Source organism: Marmota flaviventris, chromosome 17, assembly GCF_047511675.1.
Source record: "Marmota flaviventris isolate mMarFla1 chromosome 17, mMarFla1.hap1, whole genome shotgun sequence".
Taxonomy (NCBI): domain Eukaryota; kingdom Metazoa; phylum Chordata; class Mammalia; order Rodentia; family Sciuridae; genus Marmota; species Marmota flaviventris.
Window position 1 is genome coordinate 62,932,037 of NC_092514.1, and position 15,702 is coordinate 62,947,738.

At 48.0% G+C, this 15,702-nt stretch overlaps 1 protein-coding gene across 2 annotated transcripts in view; it reads left to right on the plus strand.

Moving 5' to 3' along the window:
* The first annotated feature begins 801 nt into the window (after positions 1–801).
* The window catches only part of Mrc2 (mannose receptor C-type 2), a 55,045-nt gene continuing 40,144 nt past the window's right edge, over positions 802–15,702 (plus strand). For both annotated transcript variants that reach the window (XM_071603286.1, XM_071603287.1), the window contains exon 1: positions 802–1,026. In XM_071603286.1, coding sequence (XP_071459387.1) covers positions 903–1,026 — 124 coding nt within the window. In that variant the 5' untranslated portion in view covers positions 802–902. The remainder of the gene's footprint in view (positions 1,027–15,702) is intronic.

The following is a 15,702-nucleotide window of genomic DNA, read 5'->3' on the forward strand; positions in this document are numbered from 1 at the left end:
GACATCAAGTGGACAGATTTTCTCCAGGTTTCTGGATGCGGCTCCAACCAGCAAAGGCGCTACATTTCTATATAACACAGGGGTCACCTAAATGCTAAAACAGGACGGGCAATAACTGTTGGCTTTCGGACTTAACTGGGGCCCTGACTTCCCCTCCCCCATTCTTCACCCCGGTGGCGGGACCCAGGGCTCCGCCCCTTCTCCAGACCGGGGGAGGGGTCCTCCTAGGCAAAGAAGCAGCGGATGCTTGGCTGCTAGAAATTTTGGCAGAAGGAGGCGGGATGGAGGGGGTGCTGGCGGCTTGGTGTGGCCGGGATGGAGTGGGTGCTGGCGGCCTGGTCTAGCCACCTGGGTCAGCCACTCGCCCCCGCCCTCGGCTGGCCGGGCTTCGCAGCCCAGGTCCTGCCACGCGGTGAAGTTTGCGGAAAGTTTTGCAGTTGCTTCCCCGCCCGCGCCAGTTGGGGAGTTGTGACGCAGCGTCTGGGGCTCCAGGCCGGGACAGAAAAGAGAGGGAAGGCGCGGCGGGGAGAGATTAGGAAACCGGGAGAAAAAGAACGCACGCCTAGGGTCCTCCTTGACCGCGCGGATCCTCCTCCCCCTTCTCTGCCTCCTGACGCTTTCTCTGCAGCCTGGTCCCCAGCCCCAACGCCTCCTCCCCTTCCCCTCCCACGCTGCCCGCTTCCCTTCCCCTCTGCCCCTCCAACCCTCCTCCCGAGTTCTGCGCTCCTCCCTCCGCCCTCCCTCCGCCCGGCCTGCCTCTTCCCTCCTCCTCCCGGGGAGGCATCACTTCGTCCCAACCCGGAGGAGGACGCGAGCCCCTCAGCCACCTCAGCCATCGCCAGGGCTGCCACCGCGCACCGCCCCCTGCGCCCTCGGTCCCGCGTCCACTGAGCGCCGCGGGGATGGGGCCCATCGTTCAGCCCCCCGCACGCTGGCCTCGTCACCTGCTGCGATGCGTCCTGCTCCTGGGGGGCCTGCACCTCAACCCTCCCGGGGCCGCCGCCGTCGCCGCCGCCGCCCTCCCGGGTAAGGCGCTGCCAACTTGGCCAACTTTGGGGGCCGGGCGCGGGAAACGGGCCTCTCCAGACTTTTCCCTCCTTTCCCCCCTCTTTTCCCCAGAAGCGTGTGTGCGTGTGCCTGTGTGTGTGACTGGGTTTTTAAAAATCGTCTCGGCTCTTCTGCGAGCGGGGGAGGAGAGGGGAGGAGGAGCGCGCTTGGAGGTGGGGGAGGACCTGAGTGGAACCAGATGTGGCGGGCGGCGGGGGAGGGGAGCCGGGGCCGCCGCCTGGGAGAAGGCGGGCTGCGGGACCCCCGCCCGGCCTCCCGGACCACCCGGCCGGCCCTGCGCGCCCGGGGAACCAGGGGCTCGGCCCAGCGGTCCCCAGCGAGTCCCTCGCTCTGTCCCAGGACTGGTGCGCTACTGGGGTCCCGCACCATCCGGGCTCAAGGGTTCTTTTGCTCGTCTCGCGTCTCGGGCGGGGAGGGGGCTGTTTATATTTTCTTGTCCACACTTGGTCTTCAAGGACGGCTTGTGGCATGCGGCATCCCCACGCTCCGGTCGAGCTCTGTGGGGACAGTTTTATGCCATGAAGTTGAAACGACAGACTGGGTGCCTGTGTGTGAGTGTGTGTGTGTGTGTGTGTGTGAGAGAGAGAGAGAGAGAGAGAGAGAGAGAGAGAGAGAGGGAGGGAGGGAGAGGGAGAGAGAGAGAGAGAGAGAGAGAGAGAGAGAGATGCTGTTTGGGCGGCCCTGGCCAAGCAGGCGCCCCTCCAGAGTGGACAGATCTTGAACGGCAAAAGAGCTGCTAAAGATGCCAAAACTCGACCAACAGAAAACCAACCAAACAAACCCTCAAATGGTACCCTTGCCTTCCTGCTGCTTTTTCAAGGGTGATAGCAAAATATGGGGATAGACAGATCCATTGCCAAGAATCTGGGAGTTAAAGGAAAAGATCCACATCTTGGGGGCTGACTGGAGTGAAAGGCGCTGGGTGCTGGGACCAACTCCTGCTTCCCATTTAATTCGGGGTTGGGTGAGTGAAAGGGGACAGTCAGAGCAGTGAATGCAGTTCTGTGCAAGGACCAGACAGCCCCTGGAAAGCCTGAAGCCTCTGGCCTGGCCTGGTGTGCCATGGGCATCCAAGACTCACATCTGCCCAGGAGAAGGAAAGGTGGGCCAGGGCGACCCACATTCTCACCAGGAAGAGTCCCTCCTGAATTCCAGACCAACCTGGAGTTGCAGGCTGGACAAACACAAAGCACACAGAGCACAGGCCTCCCTGCACTCCTTCCTGAGCCTCACTCCTCTGTGAAGGAGCAGTGGGAGGGAGGAGGAAGAGGATGGCCATTCCCAGAGCCCCAGCCCTTGGGTAAAGCCAAGCCCTGGGAGAGTGGTGGCCAGAGTGCTGACTTGGCCTTTTCCCCCAGGGAGCTTTGGGCAGAGGGAGCTGGAGGTGCCTGCTGAGGGGCCCAGTCAGGGAGAACAAGGAGGCCAGGAGTGGGTCCTCTTGCCTCCTGACTGGTTTCTGGTCCTCCATGCTGTCCCCACAACTGTGCCCCTGGACCACAGTACCCACAGCCTCAGAGGTTGGGCTGCATGGATCACTCCACCAGAGGAAGCCCAGGTCTGAGAGGACATGGGTGGGAGGGAGGGGATTCCCACTGGAGCAGTTGAGCAGGAAGTGAATGAAGTTGCGGCCTAACTTTCTTGTTGCCTCTGTACACATCTCCCCCCTCTGCCTGGGGTGCTTCTGACCCCACCCTGCCAACTGCCATTTGTCCCTCCTCTGGGAAGCCTGTGCAGAGCTTCCTGGCTGAATTCCTTCCCGAAGAGCTCTCATCTCTCTCACCTGATGAATCAGGTGAGCCCTGGGAGAAATCCACCAGCATTGGGAGCCCCAGGAAATGCTGTGGGAGGTGGTTTGCTTGGCAGTCCAGCGTGGTGGTGAAAACGCCCCAGGGAGGGGCTATGTGGGCGGTTTCCTGACCACCAACAGGGAGCCTTTTGGGGCCAAGGGGTTGCAGGGCCTTCTTGGTGTGCAATGACAGGGGCCATCTTTTCCACCCCTGTGAGTGCCCCACAGAGCTTGTTTCTGGAAGTGTCCTCTTAGTTAATTGATGTATTACTGCACTTTTGGAGCATTCAGTTTGCTCAGCACTGAGCCAGGGACTTCGGGAGGGAGGGAGAGAAGAGTGTAAGATGCATCCCTTGTGGGAGAATGAAACGGAAAACATTTATCAGGATGGGGAGGTGGGATTCCACTGGTGGGTGCCTGCTCATGGCTCACAGCCATGCTAAAAGGCTCAGGGTGCCATTTCTCATTTAATTCTGAAAACACCCAAGGAGATAGGTATTGTTAGACCCTTTTTGCAGAGGAGGAAATGGAGGCTAAGAGGGATCTGATAGTTTATTTGAGTCATGCAACTAGGAAGTGAAAGGCTGGGGCAAGAGTGCTTAATGGCTAGAGCCAGAGAGAGAAAGAGCTGTCTTCAAGGAGTGAGGATCTCTAGAGAGAAGTTGGGTGGGCCAGGCTTTGCAGAGCAGGGAGAGGAGCAGAGGGGAGACCAGAAAGGTGGCCCCGGCTCTCTTGGGGATAATGTGGAAGCTTGCTGGGCTCCTGAAAGAAACTGGCCAGGTTCCTGGGAGGCCAAAATGGGGAAGCAAGTTGCAGGCTGGCTGTGGGAACTCTGGGGAAGCGCTGGCAGTTTTGGAGCAGAAGAACGAGGTAGGGATTGGAAAGGGGGATCTGCTCTCCTAGTTGTGAAATGAAAAGACCTTGAGGAATCCTCCCATGAGGAAGGACATTGGTCCAAAGGACAGTGAGGGCAAGTTACTTCTAAGAGTAATCGGGTAGCAAGCCTCTGGTACTTGCAGCTGCCGCCAGAGCCAGCCAGAAAAGCTCCCCGCACCTCCAGCTGGCTCCCCCCAGGAATCAGAGTTCAGAGCCTTCTTCTTTCCCCGAAAAACTCACTTTTACTTGCTGCAGCTGCTGGCCCTCGGTGAGCTGCCAGGGCCTGGGGTGCCCCATCCCACTGTGCTTGCAATGGATCCCTGCTCTCCCCTGGATACAGGTGTGAGAGGAGGAAGCCTGGGTTTGGGTGTCCATTTGCTCAGACCAGAGAAGTCTTGGCTCTCTGATCCCACATGATCCCGTGACTTGGTCAGATGAGATGAGAATGCTGTGAACTTCCCAGGAGAGTCTTCATTTGAATCCACCATTGATTTATGCATTAAAAAGGAGAGATGAGGCCGGGCACCATAGCACATGCCTGTAGTCCCAGTGACTCGGGAGGCAGAGGCAGGAGGATCACAAGTTCAAAGCCAGACTCAGCAACTTAGGCCCTAAGCAACTCAGTGAGACCCTCTCTTTAAATGAAATACAAAAAAGGGCTGGGGTTAGGCACAGTGGCGCACGCCTGTAATCCCAGCAGCTCAGGAGGCTGAGACAGGAGGATCTCAAGTTCAAAGCCAGCCTCAGCAATGGCAAGACACTAAGCAACTCAGTAAGACCCTGTCTCTAAATAAAATACACAATAGGGCTGGGATATGACTCAGTGGTCTAGTACCCCTGAGTTCAATCCCCAATACCAAAAAAAAAAAAAAAAAAAAAATGGAGGTATGACCACAGCAGTGGAGGCCCAGATGGGCCTAGTGCTTTCCAGCAGCTGCTCCTCACCTCTCACAGCCCCATGAGCGTCTCTTGCCCTTTATGCCCTGAGAGTCAAGAGTTGAGCAGTGACTTTGCTCATGACCACACCATTAGAAAGTGGGAAAAATGGGATTCCAATGCAGGTGAGGCCAGAGAGGCTGAACCCTTTAATACCAGGTCAGATGAAGCCCCGGGGCATATGTTAAGGAAGGCTGGAAATTTTCTCTGTAGCTCCAAGTCCTCTAGGACACCCTCTCCTGTGTCCTTCTGAGAGGGATCCTGAGGAGGAGGGTGGAGTGAGCAGCCCTGAGTTACAGGGCAACTGTTTGGGCATTTTGCTCCCCCATGTCTCAGTGGGCCAAGGACTCAGGGATCTTGCCCCCCTCAGTATGCTCAGGGTCACTGTAGTGCCCCTTCCAAGGAGATGTCAATAAACAAGTACAGAGTGAGGGACTCAAGGTTCCCTAGCCTGGCACCCCAGCTTCCCTGAAGTCAGAGGGTCACAAGCTCATTCATTCGTTCAGTGTGTTTACTGAGACTGCGCAGTGCTGACAGATGGTCAAGGCCTATGGGTGCCTCCTTTGAGCCTACCAACCCCTGCAGCTCCAGTGGGGGTCCCTGGACTTGAAGGGCCAGGCATTGCTGACAGGAAGTGTGTCTTCCTGTTTAGTCCTGCATGGGATGGGAGGACCCCTTTCCCAGGATTAGGTCCTATAAGTCTGGTTGGGGTGGGCCACTGGAGTGGTGACACAGCTCTTGGAACCCAACCTGGGCACTGCAAATCCTAGGTGCTCATCAGCTAGGGGATGGGTCAGTAAACAGCAGGCCAGTAGAAGGCTGTAAGGTGGCATCTGCTGCCCAGGCCAATCCCGGGGTCAGCCTGCCACAGCCTCTTAGGAAACAGATGGAGTTGGTCCAGCTCTGGTTCATTCCTGCCCTTCCTCCTCTCCTGGGAACTCTGTCCCTTCTCCCAGGCCCTTGGCGCTGCATGCTTCTAGCACAGACCCTCCCACTCGTTCTGCTGGGTCCACACTTTCTGCCCACCCCAGCCCTGCCCCTTCCCCCCTGTAGCCCTCTGAGTGCGCATTCTGTTCTCCTGCATTGTTGCAGAAGAAGCTGAAACCTCAGCCCCTGTGCCTTTGCTCCCTTCGGCACCCTCTGCCCTGTCCTGCCTGGCCCTCCTCCTGCACCACCAGGCCTTTGCCCTCAGGCCTGCAGGCCCTCCTCTCCCTTCTCCCTGGCTACCACTGACCTTTCCTTCAGGATTCTAGGATCCTGAGGACACTCAGGGGTCCTGGTCATTACCTCTTGTGTTCCCCTGAATTGAAGGAAGACAAACACACAGACATCACCCACAGTGACAAATCCCAGAATGGGACTGAGGGCTCTTTTCTCGGGGCTCATCTCAAAAAGAAGTGGTGAAATGCATCTATGGAGGGCTGGGTCCTTCTACAGGGAAATAAAGGAAACAGAGTTCCCCAGGCTTCCCTGTTGTCCCCAAGGTGTTGGGAGGATAGTGTGAAGTGGCTATCACTGATGGGTCCTCTTTCCTGTAGATTGAGGCAGGAGTGGGGGTGTGGCTGGCGTGTTCCCCTCCATAAATGGGGGCAGGATTCAAGGGACCAAGATTAATGCCACTCATCAGCTGTGGGACCTCAGGTAGAGGCTCAAGTGTCTTCATTTAGGACACTTATGGGAATAATAATGTTCCCCTTGTAGGGTTCCTGTGAGAATTACATACAAATGAGATAAGTATGTCTGAAAGATGTAGCCAGTACAATACTAGGCACAGAATCATTTCTTAGGAAATAATATTAAATTATTGCCATTTTTATTATTATTAAGAAGAGATACTATAAATATAGAGGGACTCAAATACGACCAAACACAGTACTCAATGTACAAAGTCCTAAGTAACTAATTTGGGGGGCAGTACTGGGTGTTGGACCCAGGGGTGCTCTTCCACTGATCTACATCCCCAGTCCTTTTTATTTTTATTTATTTTTATTTTTTGGTAGTGGGGAATGAATTCAGGGGTGCTTAACCACTGAGCCACATCCCCAGCCCTATTTTGTATTTTATTTAGAGACAGGGTCTCACTGAGTTACTTAGGGCCTCACTAAGTTGTGAAGGCTGGTCTCAAACTTGAGATCCTCCTGCCTCAGCCTCCCAAGTAGCTGGATAACAGGTGTGTGCCCCTGCACCCAGCTGATGGTTTTGTGTCCTCTAGTTCTTGTGATGCCGTTTGCATCCATGGTTTCTCCCTCCAGCTTCCTCTCCATCTTCAGTCCAGAGCTGCCATTGCTGCCTAGTTCATGATCCTAAAAGGCAGCTTTATAAGTTTTAAACTTGTTGAATGAATTCAAAGCCTTTCTCAGCCAGGCTTCTGCCCCCCAAACCCACCTTTTTTTTTTTTTTTGTACCAAGTGCTTAACCACTGTGCCATATCCACAGCCCTTTTTTTCCTTTTTTTTTGGGGGGGGGGTTGTCATGGATTGAATTCAGGGGCACTTGACCACCAAGCCTCACCCCCAGCCCTATTTTGTATTTTATTTAGAGACAGGGTCTCACTGAGTTGCTTTGTGCCTCACCTTTGCTGAGGCTGGCTTTGAACTCACGATCCTCCTGCATCAGCCTCCTGAGCTGCTGGGATGACAGGTGTGCACCACCACGCCCGGCAGATCCTTCCTTTCTTTTCAACCCCTTGCATGAGTCTTAACTGAGCTACTTGCTGTTAGTTACCCACAGTGCCCCATGTGCTGTCCAGTGAAGCCTCTGTGCCTATTTTTTCCCCTTCCAGAAACACCAGCTTCCCACAGGTCTGTCTCTGCACCCTGGCCTTCCCTTACAGAGGCCTCACCTGGCTCACACCTGAGCAGTCACACTGGAGGATGCCCAGTTGCCCTCAGCTGGAAGGAGCCTTTCTCTCCTGAGCTCCTCAAGCTCCTCCCTGGTGAGGCCACTTCCTCCCTTTCTGAATTAAAAACACTGCCTGAGCAGGGGCTTTGGTTTGGGTTCTTTTTTTTTTTTTTTTTTTTTTTTTGGTGGGGAGTGCCTGGGATCAAACCCAGGGCCTCTGGCATACTATGCTCCACCCCTGAGCTACATCCCCAGACCCTGGGCAGGACAGGACCTTTTAATCCCTACACCACAGGTTCAGTACCCTTGGCATGAAATAAATAAATAAAGCAGACAAGAGTTCCAAATAAGTTTTTTTGTTTTGTTTTGTTTTTTTAGTTTTTTTTTTTTGTTGTTGTTTTTAAATAGAAAGGCAATGAGGAGAGTTGACCTTTCAAGTTTTAGATGGTGTCCCAATCATGGAAAACATATGGCATTGAGTTAAAATAAACAGTAGAAAGTCCAATGGACTAGAAGAAATTCCAGAAGTAGATTTAAACTGATATAAAAACTCAATGTGCTATATACTAAAACAACAGTCTAATGGAAAAAGAAATATATTTTTTTTCTTTTTTTAAATTAATTTTTTATCTTTATATGACAGCAGAATGCATTACAATTCATATTACACATATAGGGAAAGAGAAATCTTTACTTTTAAATATTATTGAGACAACTGGTCTACAATTAGAAAACTTGAGGAGTGGTGTGGTTCAGTTTTGCAACTTGAACTTAATGTTTGTGTGAGGCTCTCGGTTCATCCCCAGCACCGAAAAAAGAAAATTTAATTTCAAGTTACAGCTGATCACACTTGAGGAAATTCAGCTGTCAAATTGTTGCATAGAAGGTGCAAAGATCCCAAGAAATTAAATACTTAAATACTTAAACTAGTAAGAACAGATGGGTGCGGTGGCGAATGCCTGTAATCCCAGCGGCTCGGGAGGCTGGGGCAGAGGATTGTGAGTTTAAAGCCAGCCTCAGCAAAAGCAAGGCTCTAAGCAACTCAGTAAGACTTTGTCTCTAAATAAAATACAAAATAGGGCTGAGGATGTGGCTCAGTGGTTGAGTACCCAAGTTCAATTCCCAGTAACCACCCCCGCCCCCCCCCCAAAAAAAATAGTAAAAACAGAAAAACTAATCTTAGCAGAACTGTTTGGAAATCAGTAGATATAACTAGGGCACTGTAAATTAGTTCAGTTTTCAAGATTCAATCTCTTGGGCAATATATAACCGATTTGCGAGATTTTATATCCTTTGAATTCATAATTCCACTTTAGAGAATTTATAAGGCATTAATCTGAAAGAGGAAAAATATGTTCATAAAAGTGCTATTCATAGCAGCAAAACAAACTGGAAACTACACGATGGAGAATTTAAGTGATAGCCTAAGTGGCAAATAGATGACTAATGTCAGAGCATGAAATAAGTCCAAGAAAGGTCCCATGACGACAGGGCGATCTTATAAAATGAAATGCACACAGTTCAACCAAGGCACATGCCCAGCCCTGGCGCCACTGTGCTCGTCCGTTAGTGGACTCTTTTCCTTGGTCCTGTTTTCTCCCTGACCACTGACAACCTGCCAGGCATGGTGTTTGGTGCTGAGGGTGCCACGTGAATTAGCCAGGCCCGGTTCCTGCCCTCCTGCTGCACCTTGTCTTGTGAGAGCCAATCCTCCAAAATCTACAAGAAATGAGTCAAATGTTCACCGATTTCATTTTTAGGTGCGATTTTAAGTTCCCTCAAAGAGAAGCCATAGGTGGGCTCTAAATCTCAGAGCTGGAAACAGGAATCTGTCAGACAGCAAAGAGAACAAGTCAGACCAGCCTGGCCGGGAGGAACCGCCTGACAGGAAACGGCTCTGCTGTCACTCTGGTCCCTGAGTACCGAGTGTTGGTATGACCCGAGGTGCTCAACCTCATTTCTGAAGGACTCGAGGAGCATTGGTGGTTTGGGAATAGCTTTGAAGCCCTGTTTGTAATAGCAGAACAAAGCCAAAATGAAGAATGTACATCAAAAGAAATTCGGACACATAAATTATAGACACCTGATGAAATGCAATGCAGGAGTCGAAGAGTGAACCTCAGCTGCATGCACCAACTTGAGCGACTCTTAAAGATATGACATCAGGCCAGGAAAACAATCCCAGAGGATTATATATGAGACAATACTCTTTCGTTGTAAAAGGTTAAAAAAAAAATCCAAGCAACAGGATAGTCTTCACCCAGAAGCACAACTGTTAACATTTTGCCACATTTACCTTAATATTTGTGTGTGTGTGTGTGTGTGTGTGTGTGTAAGGGTAGATATCTAATAAAACTCTGAAAGTTAGTTGTACACATGACATTTCATACCTATTTAACCATGTATCAGCTAAAAATATTCTCCTACATAACCTAATACCAAAATCACACCCAAACCAGGCGTCGTGTCGCACACCTGTAATCCCAGCAGCTCCGGAGGCTGAAGCAGGAGAATTGCAAGTTCAAGGCCAGCCTCAGTAATTTAGTGAGGCCCTAAGCAACTTGGCGAGACCCTGTCTCTAAATAAAATTTAAAAAGGGCTGAGGATGTGGCTTAGAGGTTAAGTGCCCCTGGGTTCAATCCCCAGTATCTCGCCTCCCCTTGCAAAAATAAAACACCCAAGAGATATTTTGGATATATATTTTTTTTCCTTTTTGTACTGGGATTGTGCACGGGGCACTTTACCACTGAGCTACATTACCAGCCCTTTTTATTGTTTGTTTTGAGACAAGGTCTCAAACTCAGCTGGGATAGGAGGATGAAAAGTTCAAAGTCAGCCTCAGTAACTTGTAAGACCCTCAATAATTTAGTGAGATCCTATCTCAAAATTTAAAAAAAAATTAAAATTAGGACTGGGGAAGGACTGCTGGGTTCAATTCCCAGTATACCGCCCCCCCCCCCCCCAAAAAAAATCAAAAAACAGTTTGGCTTTTTTTTCCTTTTTTGTTTTTTGTTTTTATAGGGGCACTGGGGATTGAACCCAAAGGTACTTTACCACTAAGCCACATCCCCAGTTCTTCCTATTTTGTTAAGGGCCTCACTAAGTTGTTGAGACTGGCCTCATCCTTGTGATCCTCCTGCTTGTATACAAAGTATATTCACACCATTCGTGTCTTCTTCACACATGTACTTAGGGTAGTGATGTCCATCTCATTCCACCATCTTTTTTTAATCCCCTTGCCCCCTCCCTCCCACTCCCTCCCCTTTGCCCTATCTGAGTACAGCCTCCTTATATCAGAGAAAACATTCAGCATATGGTTTTTTGGGATTGACTAACTTCACTTAGCATTATATTCTCCAACTCCTTCCATTTACCTGCAAATGCCATGATTTTATTCTCTTTTAATGCTGAGTAATAATCCATTGTGTGTGTATATCACACTTTCTTTATCCCTTCATTACTGAAGGGCATCTAGGTTGGTTCCACAGTTTAGCTACTGTGAGTTGTGCGCAGCATTACTCTTAATAGGCAATACTAAAACTTAGCCCCAAACTGAAAACTACTCAAATGGCCATCAAGAGTAGAACAGATGAATTATGGGATCTTCACACAATTGAATATCATACCATAGAACAATGAGAATGAATAATTTATAAACACCTATGACAGAATGGATGAAGCTCCCAAATACATTGAGCCAGATGCCAATTCATAGTATATGACCCCCATCTGTATAAAATACCATAAATCCAACAAAACTGATCTGTGTTATTCATAGAAGATTGGTTACCCTTAGTAGGAGAACTGTCATTAGTGACCAAAGAGGGTCCAAATAAAATTTTAAAAGGACGTCAAACAGGGGAAAGAAATCTATAATTTACATGGCAACTAGCTCATATAAACTAATGAGAAACCTCCAGTAATTTTTAGGCACCTATATCCAAATAGGTAACAATATAAAGATTATGAACAGAATTCAGGAAGAACAAATACAATGTCCCATAAGCCTACACAAAATGTTTTAAATCACCAGCAATCAAAAACTGAAACAAAAGAAAAAAAAAAAAACTAAAGCAATTTACCATTTTTTTACTTCTCACAATATTTCCAAGATTGATGTAAAGATATAGATGCTTTTCAAGTTATGATGGGGTTTTATTCTAAGAAATCCATTGTAAATTGAAAATGTAAGTCACAATGTATTTAAAAAGACCGCCTGTAATCCCAGTGGCTTGGGAGGCTGAGGTAGGAGGATCACAGGTTCAAAACCAGTCTCAGCAATTTAGCAAGGACCTAAGTAAGACCCTATCCAACATAAAAATTTTTAAAAAGGGCTGGAATGTAGTTTAGTGGTTAAGCACCCTTGGGTCAATCCCCAGTTTTAAATATATATATTTAAAAATATATATATATTTAATATACCTAACTCTCCAAACATCATAGCTTAGCCTCACAGTACACTCTGACTATGGTTTGTTTCCTTTAGTGATGGACTGGTGGGGAGCTGTGGTTCACTGCTTATTGTTTTATCTACTGGCTCAGCAGATTGGCAGGGTCTGTGTTAATGAGGGCTGCTTATGTGGACCAATCAAGCTCTTTCTTTAAGCTTTGGACGTAATAAGCCAATCACAAGTGCATCATTTCACTTCCTGTTTAAGAGGAGTGGTCTCACCTGATAGTTTTTGTTTGTCTGTTTTTGGTACCAGGGATTGAACTCACTCGACCACCAAGCCTCATCCCCAGCCCTATGTTGTATTTTAGAGACAGGGTCTCACTGAGTTGCTTAGTGCCTCGCTATTGCTGAGGCTTTGAACTCGCAATCCTCCTGTCTCAGCCTCCCAAGCCACTGGGATTACAGGCATGAGCCACAGCGCCCCGCTCTCAGCTGGTAGTTTTGACTTGGCCATTGGAAAGAGGAAGCACTTTGGGTAGGGGTCTGCTTTGGAGGCGCCAGCCTTTGCTAGGGGTAAGGGTAAAACTAAGGAAGGGCTGCTGTGGTTGAGGCTGTGAGGAACAAAAACGGGTACTTTAACTCAGAAGTTGCTGTGGTTAAAGCGTCAGGGAGTAGCAAGTCACAGGATGTTCTCCTGACCTGATGTCTCCTTTCAGGTTGGCATGAGGTCCCCCAATTCTACTTTCTTTCTCCAAGTCCCTTATTTAATGCGTTGCATAAAGGAGATCTGTCATGCCTTGCTCTCCAGTCACGTGACCGCAGCCACGCCTCCGTCCTGCCCCTAAAACCATCCTGGAATTGGTCCAAGTATGCAGCACGTGACTCCATGTAGCGCCTCAGAGCCACTCTGGGAGGGGACCCTCTTCTTTACAGTCCCTCAGTTGTTTTTAAGCCTTTTGCAGGCTTAAACACCTCAGAGGGGTTTCCCCGAAGATGCACTCAAGGCCCACACCAGCAAAAGGGGGCTGTATGGCTGCAGTCCGCCGCCTGCCCCCTTCTCCACCAACGGCCCACCCAATACAGCCTCTTGCTCCTTTATCTGTGAAAAGAAGGAATTAGTGTGATCATTCAATCACAGAAAAGGAGCTTCAGCCAGAGAGTCTCAACCGGGAGGATCACGTAGTGAGAGAGCAGGGGCAGCAGTCCAGGGATGGACATGCAGTTTCCTGCATGGTCCTCCAAAAATATTAATTATTTACAATCATTATACATAATATACTATTGATGTCAACAAACATTTGTGAACTTACTGCTTAACCCAAGACAGAACTTTGCAATACTTCTATCTACCTATGCATTCCTGTTGGGTGTTTATCCTTGCTTTTAAATTTTCAATTCTTAGGGACTCAGGATGTAGCTCAGTGGTAATGTGTTTGTCTAGCATGCACCAGGCCCTGAATTTGGTCCCCAGCATCACAAAATAAGTAAATAATGACATTTTAATTTGTGGTATATAATACAAATACTGAAAAACAGACACACCACAAGTGTTCAGCTCTATACATTTTCCCAAACTGAACACACACGTGTGTGGCCAATGGTTTGATCCAGACAAAAATTACAGTGTCTAAACTGCTTGTAAACATTCTCCAAAGGTTTGTTGTGAACAGTTAGTTCTTCCTCTTGAACTGTCTGATTATGACCTTCCTCATTTGTCTTTTAGGGTCTTAACATCTTGAATGATCATGGTCTCTGTGTCTTTCTCATTGGTTTTTGTGACCTTCTTGCCATATTTGCTGCACGTACTTTTCCCCTTTGTTATTCATTTTAAAATTTTATTTGGGAAGCATCTTTTTTATCCTCCATCTTTCTCCACAACTTTGGCCTTTTTGTTAAGTTTTGCAAAACGCTAAGAGGTAAGACAGGTTTACCCCGACCTGGGGTCGCCAGACTGGATTTGTACTTTCCATTATTACCCCCTGAAGGAGCCACTTTCTCTGTTGAACTAGTGCTTCTCCCCTCCCCCAGCTTAACATCCATGGAGCTGCAGTTAGTCGACTGGAGGGAGGCTGTGAAAAGATAAAAATAAAGAAATAAAATTTAAAAGCCTAGAAAATATACATATAAATGTTTTCAAGAGAAGAATACATTTATATGATTATGAAAATGATACCTACTTACAACATACAATTCAAACAATAGAAGAAAGTTACCCACCCCTCCACAAAAATGCAAGGTGAACATTCCTAATCCAAAAAATAATATATGGGCTGGGGATGTGGCTCAAGCGGTGGCGCGCTCGCCTGGCATGTGTGCGGCCTGGGTTCCATCCTCAGCACCACATACAAACAAAGATGTTGTGTCCGCCGAAAACTAAAATATATATATATATACACATATATACATATATATATGTGAAATCTGAAATGCTCCAAAATCTGAAATTTTTTGAGCACTGACATAATGCCACTGTGGAAAATTCCACACATAACCTCATGTGAGGGGTCGCAGTCAAAACAGAGGCTCTCTAAAAATACTGCCAAAAATTTATGAAACACAAATGTATTTTGCATTTAGACTTGGGTCCCATCCCCAAGATATTTCATTATGTAATATATGCAAATATTCCAAAATCCTGAAAAACCAAAAATCTGAAATGCTTCCAGTCCCAAGTATTTTGAATAAGGGATACTCAACCTGTGCATGAAATTTCAGCACTAAGAAACAATCACTATAAACATTTTGGAGAATAGCCTTCCAGATTGCCTCTCCTCTCCCTCCCTTTCTCTTTTCCTATAAAAAACTTAACATAGAGGTTTCATGTTTCTTTCGTTGATTTGTAATCCATGTATTTCCATTCAACGTTTCTCTGGACTGTGGGATTCTGTTGTCTGGACATACATAACTTGCCCTTTGGACTTTTAGGTTATGTCTCATTCTCATGGTTGTAATCATCCTGTATGTTTCCTGGCAGGCTGAAGCCCTGAAGATTGGCAGGGATCCTAATGCAGGATGGGAAAGTGGTTTGACCTGACTCAATACCTGTGAACTGCCCCAGCTCTTTTGGGTGCTGGGTATTGAACTCAGGGCTTCAAGCATGCTAAGCATGTACTTACCACTGAGCTACAGCCCCAGCCCCTCACCTAGCTTTTTGTTGACAGTGACTTGGCCAGGATTGAGTCACTGATCTCATGTACCTTTAGGTCTTCCTCAGAACCTCTGGGTTCACTTCTCCCCTACCTCTTTCCCCTTAGTTGTAGAACTCTGCACAGATGGGCAAAGCCCATATAGATGAAGTTTGAAACAAAAGTTAGACACATGCATAGATTCTTTTTAATGACAGAAAATATTAATTGCAGAAAATAAAAACACACAGCTATCCCACGAATCAGCGATTACCAGTGTTAACACTTGGGGGTGCACAGTGGTCTGTAACTCTTGCTTGCCTCAGAACTGCTGGGGACTCTTCTTTATAATCCAGACATCTGCTCTCCCTGAGATGCTAATTTGATAGGGCTGAGGTGGACTTGGGTACTGGCATTGTAAACAAGCTCCCCAGGTGCTTTGGACACTCAAGTTTAAAACATGAATGCAGGACTGGGGATCTAGTTCAGTGTACTCAGTGGACCTATATTGTTGGACTTTGGTTTTCCCACAAATCATTGCTATTAAAATCATGCTGTATAGTTAAATCTTGGTAGAAATTCTTAATTATTTCCTTAAGTTAAATTGCTAAGAAGTGAATTCTGGGATCAAAGAGTTTGTGCTATTAAAAGCTTTTGATAAATGCTGCCAAATTCTC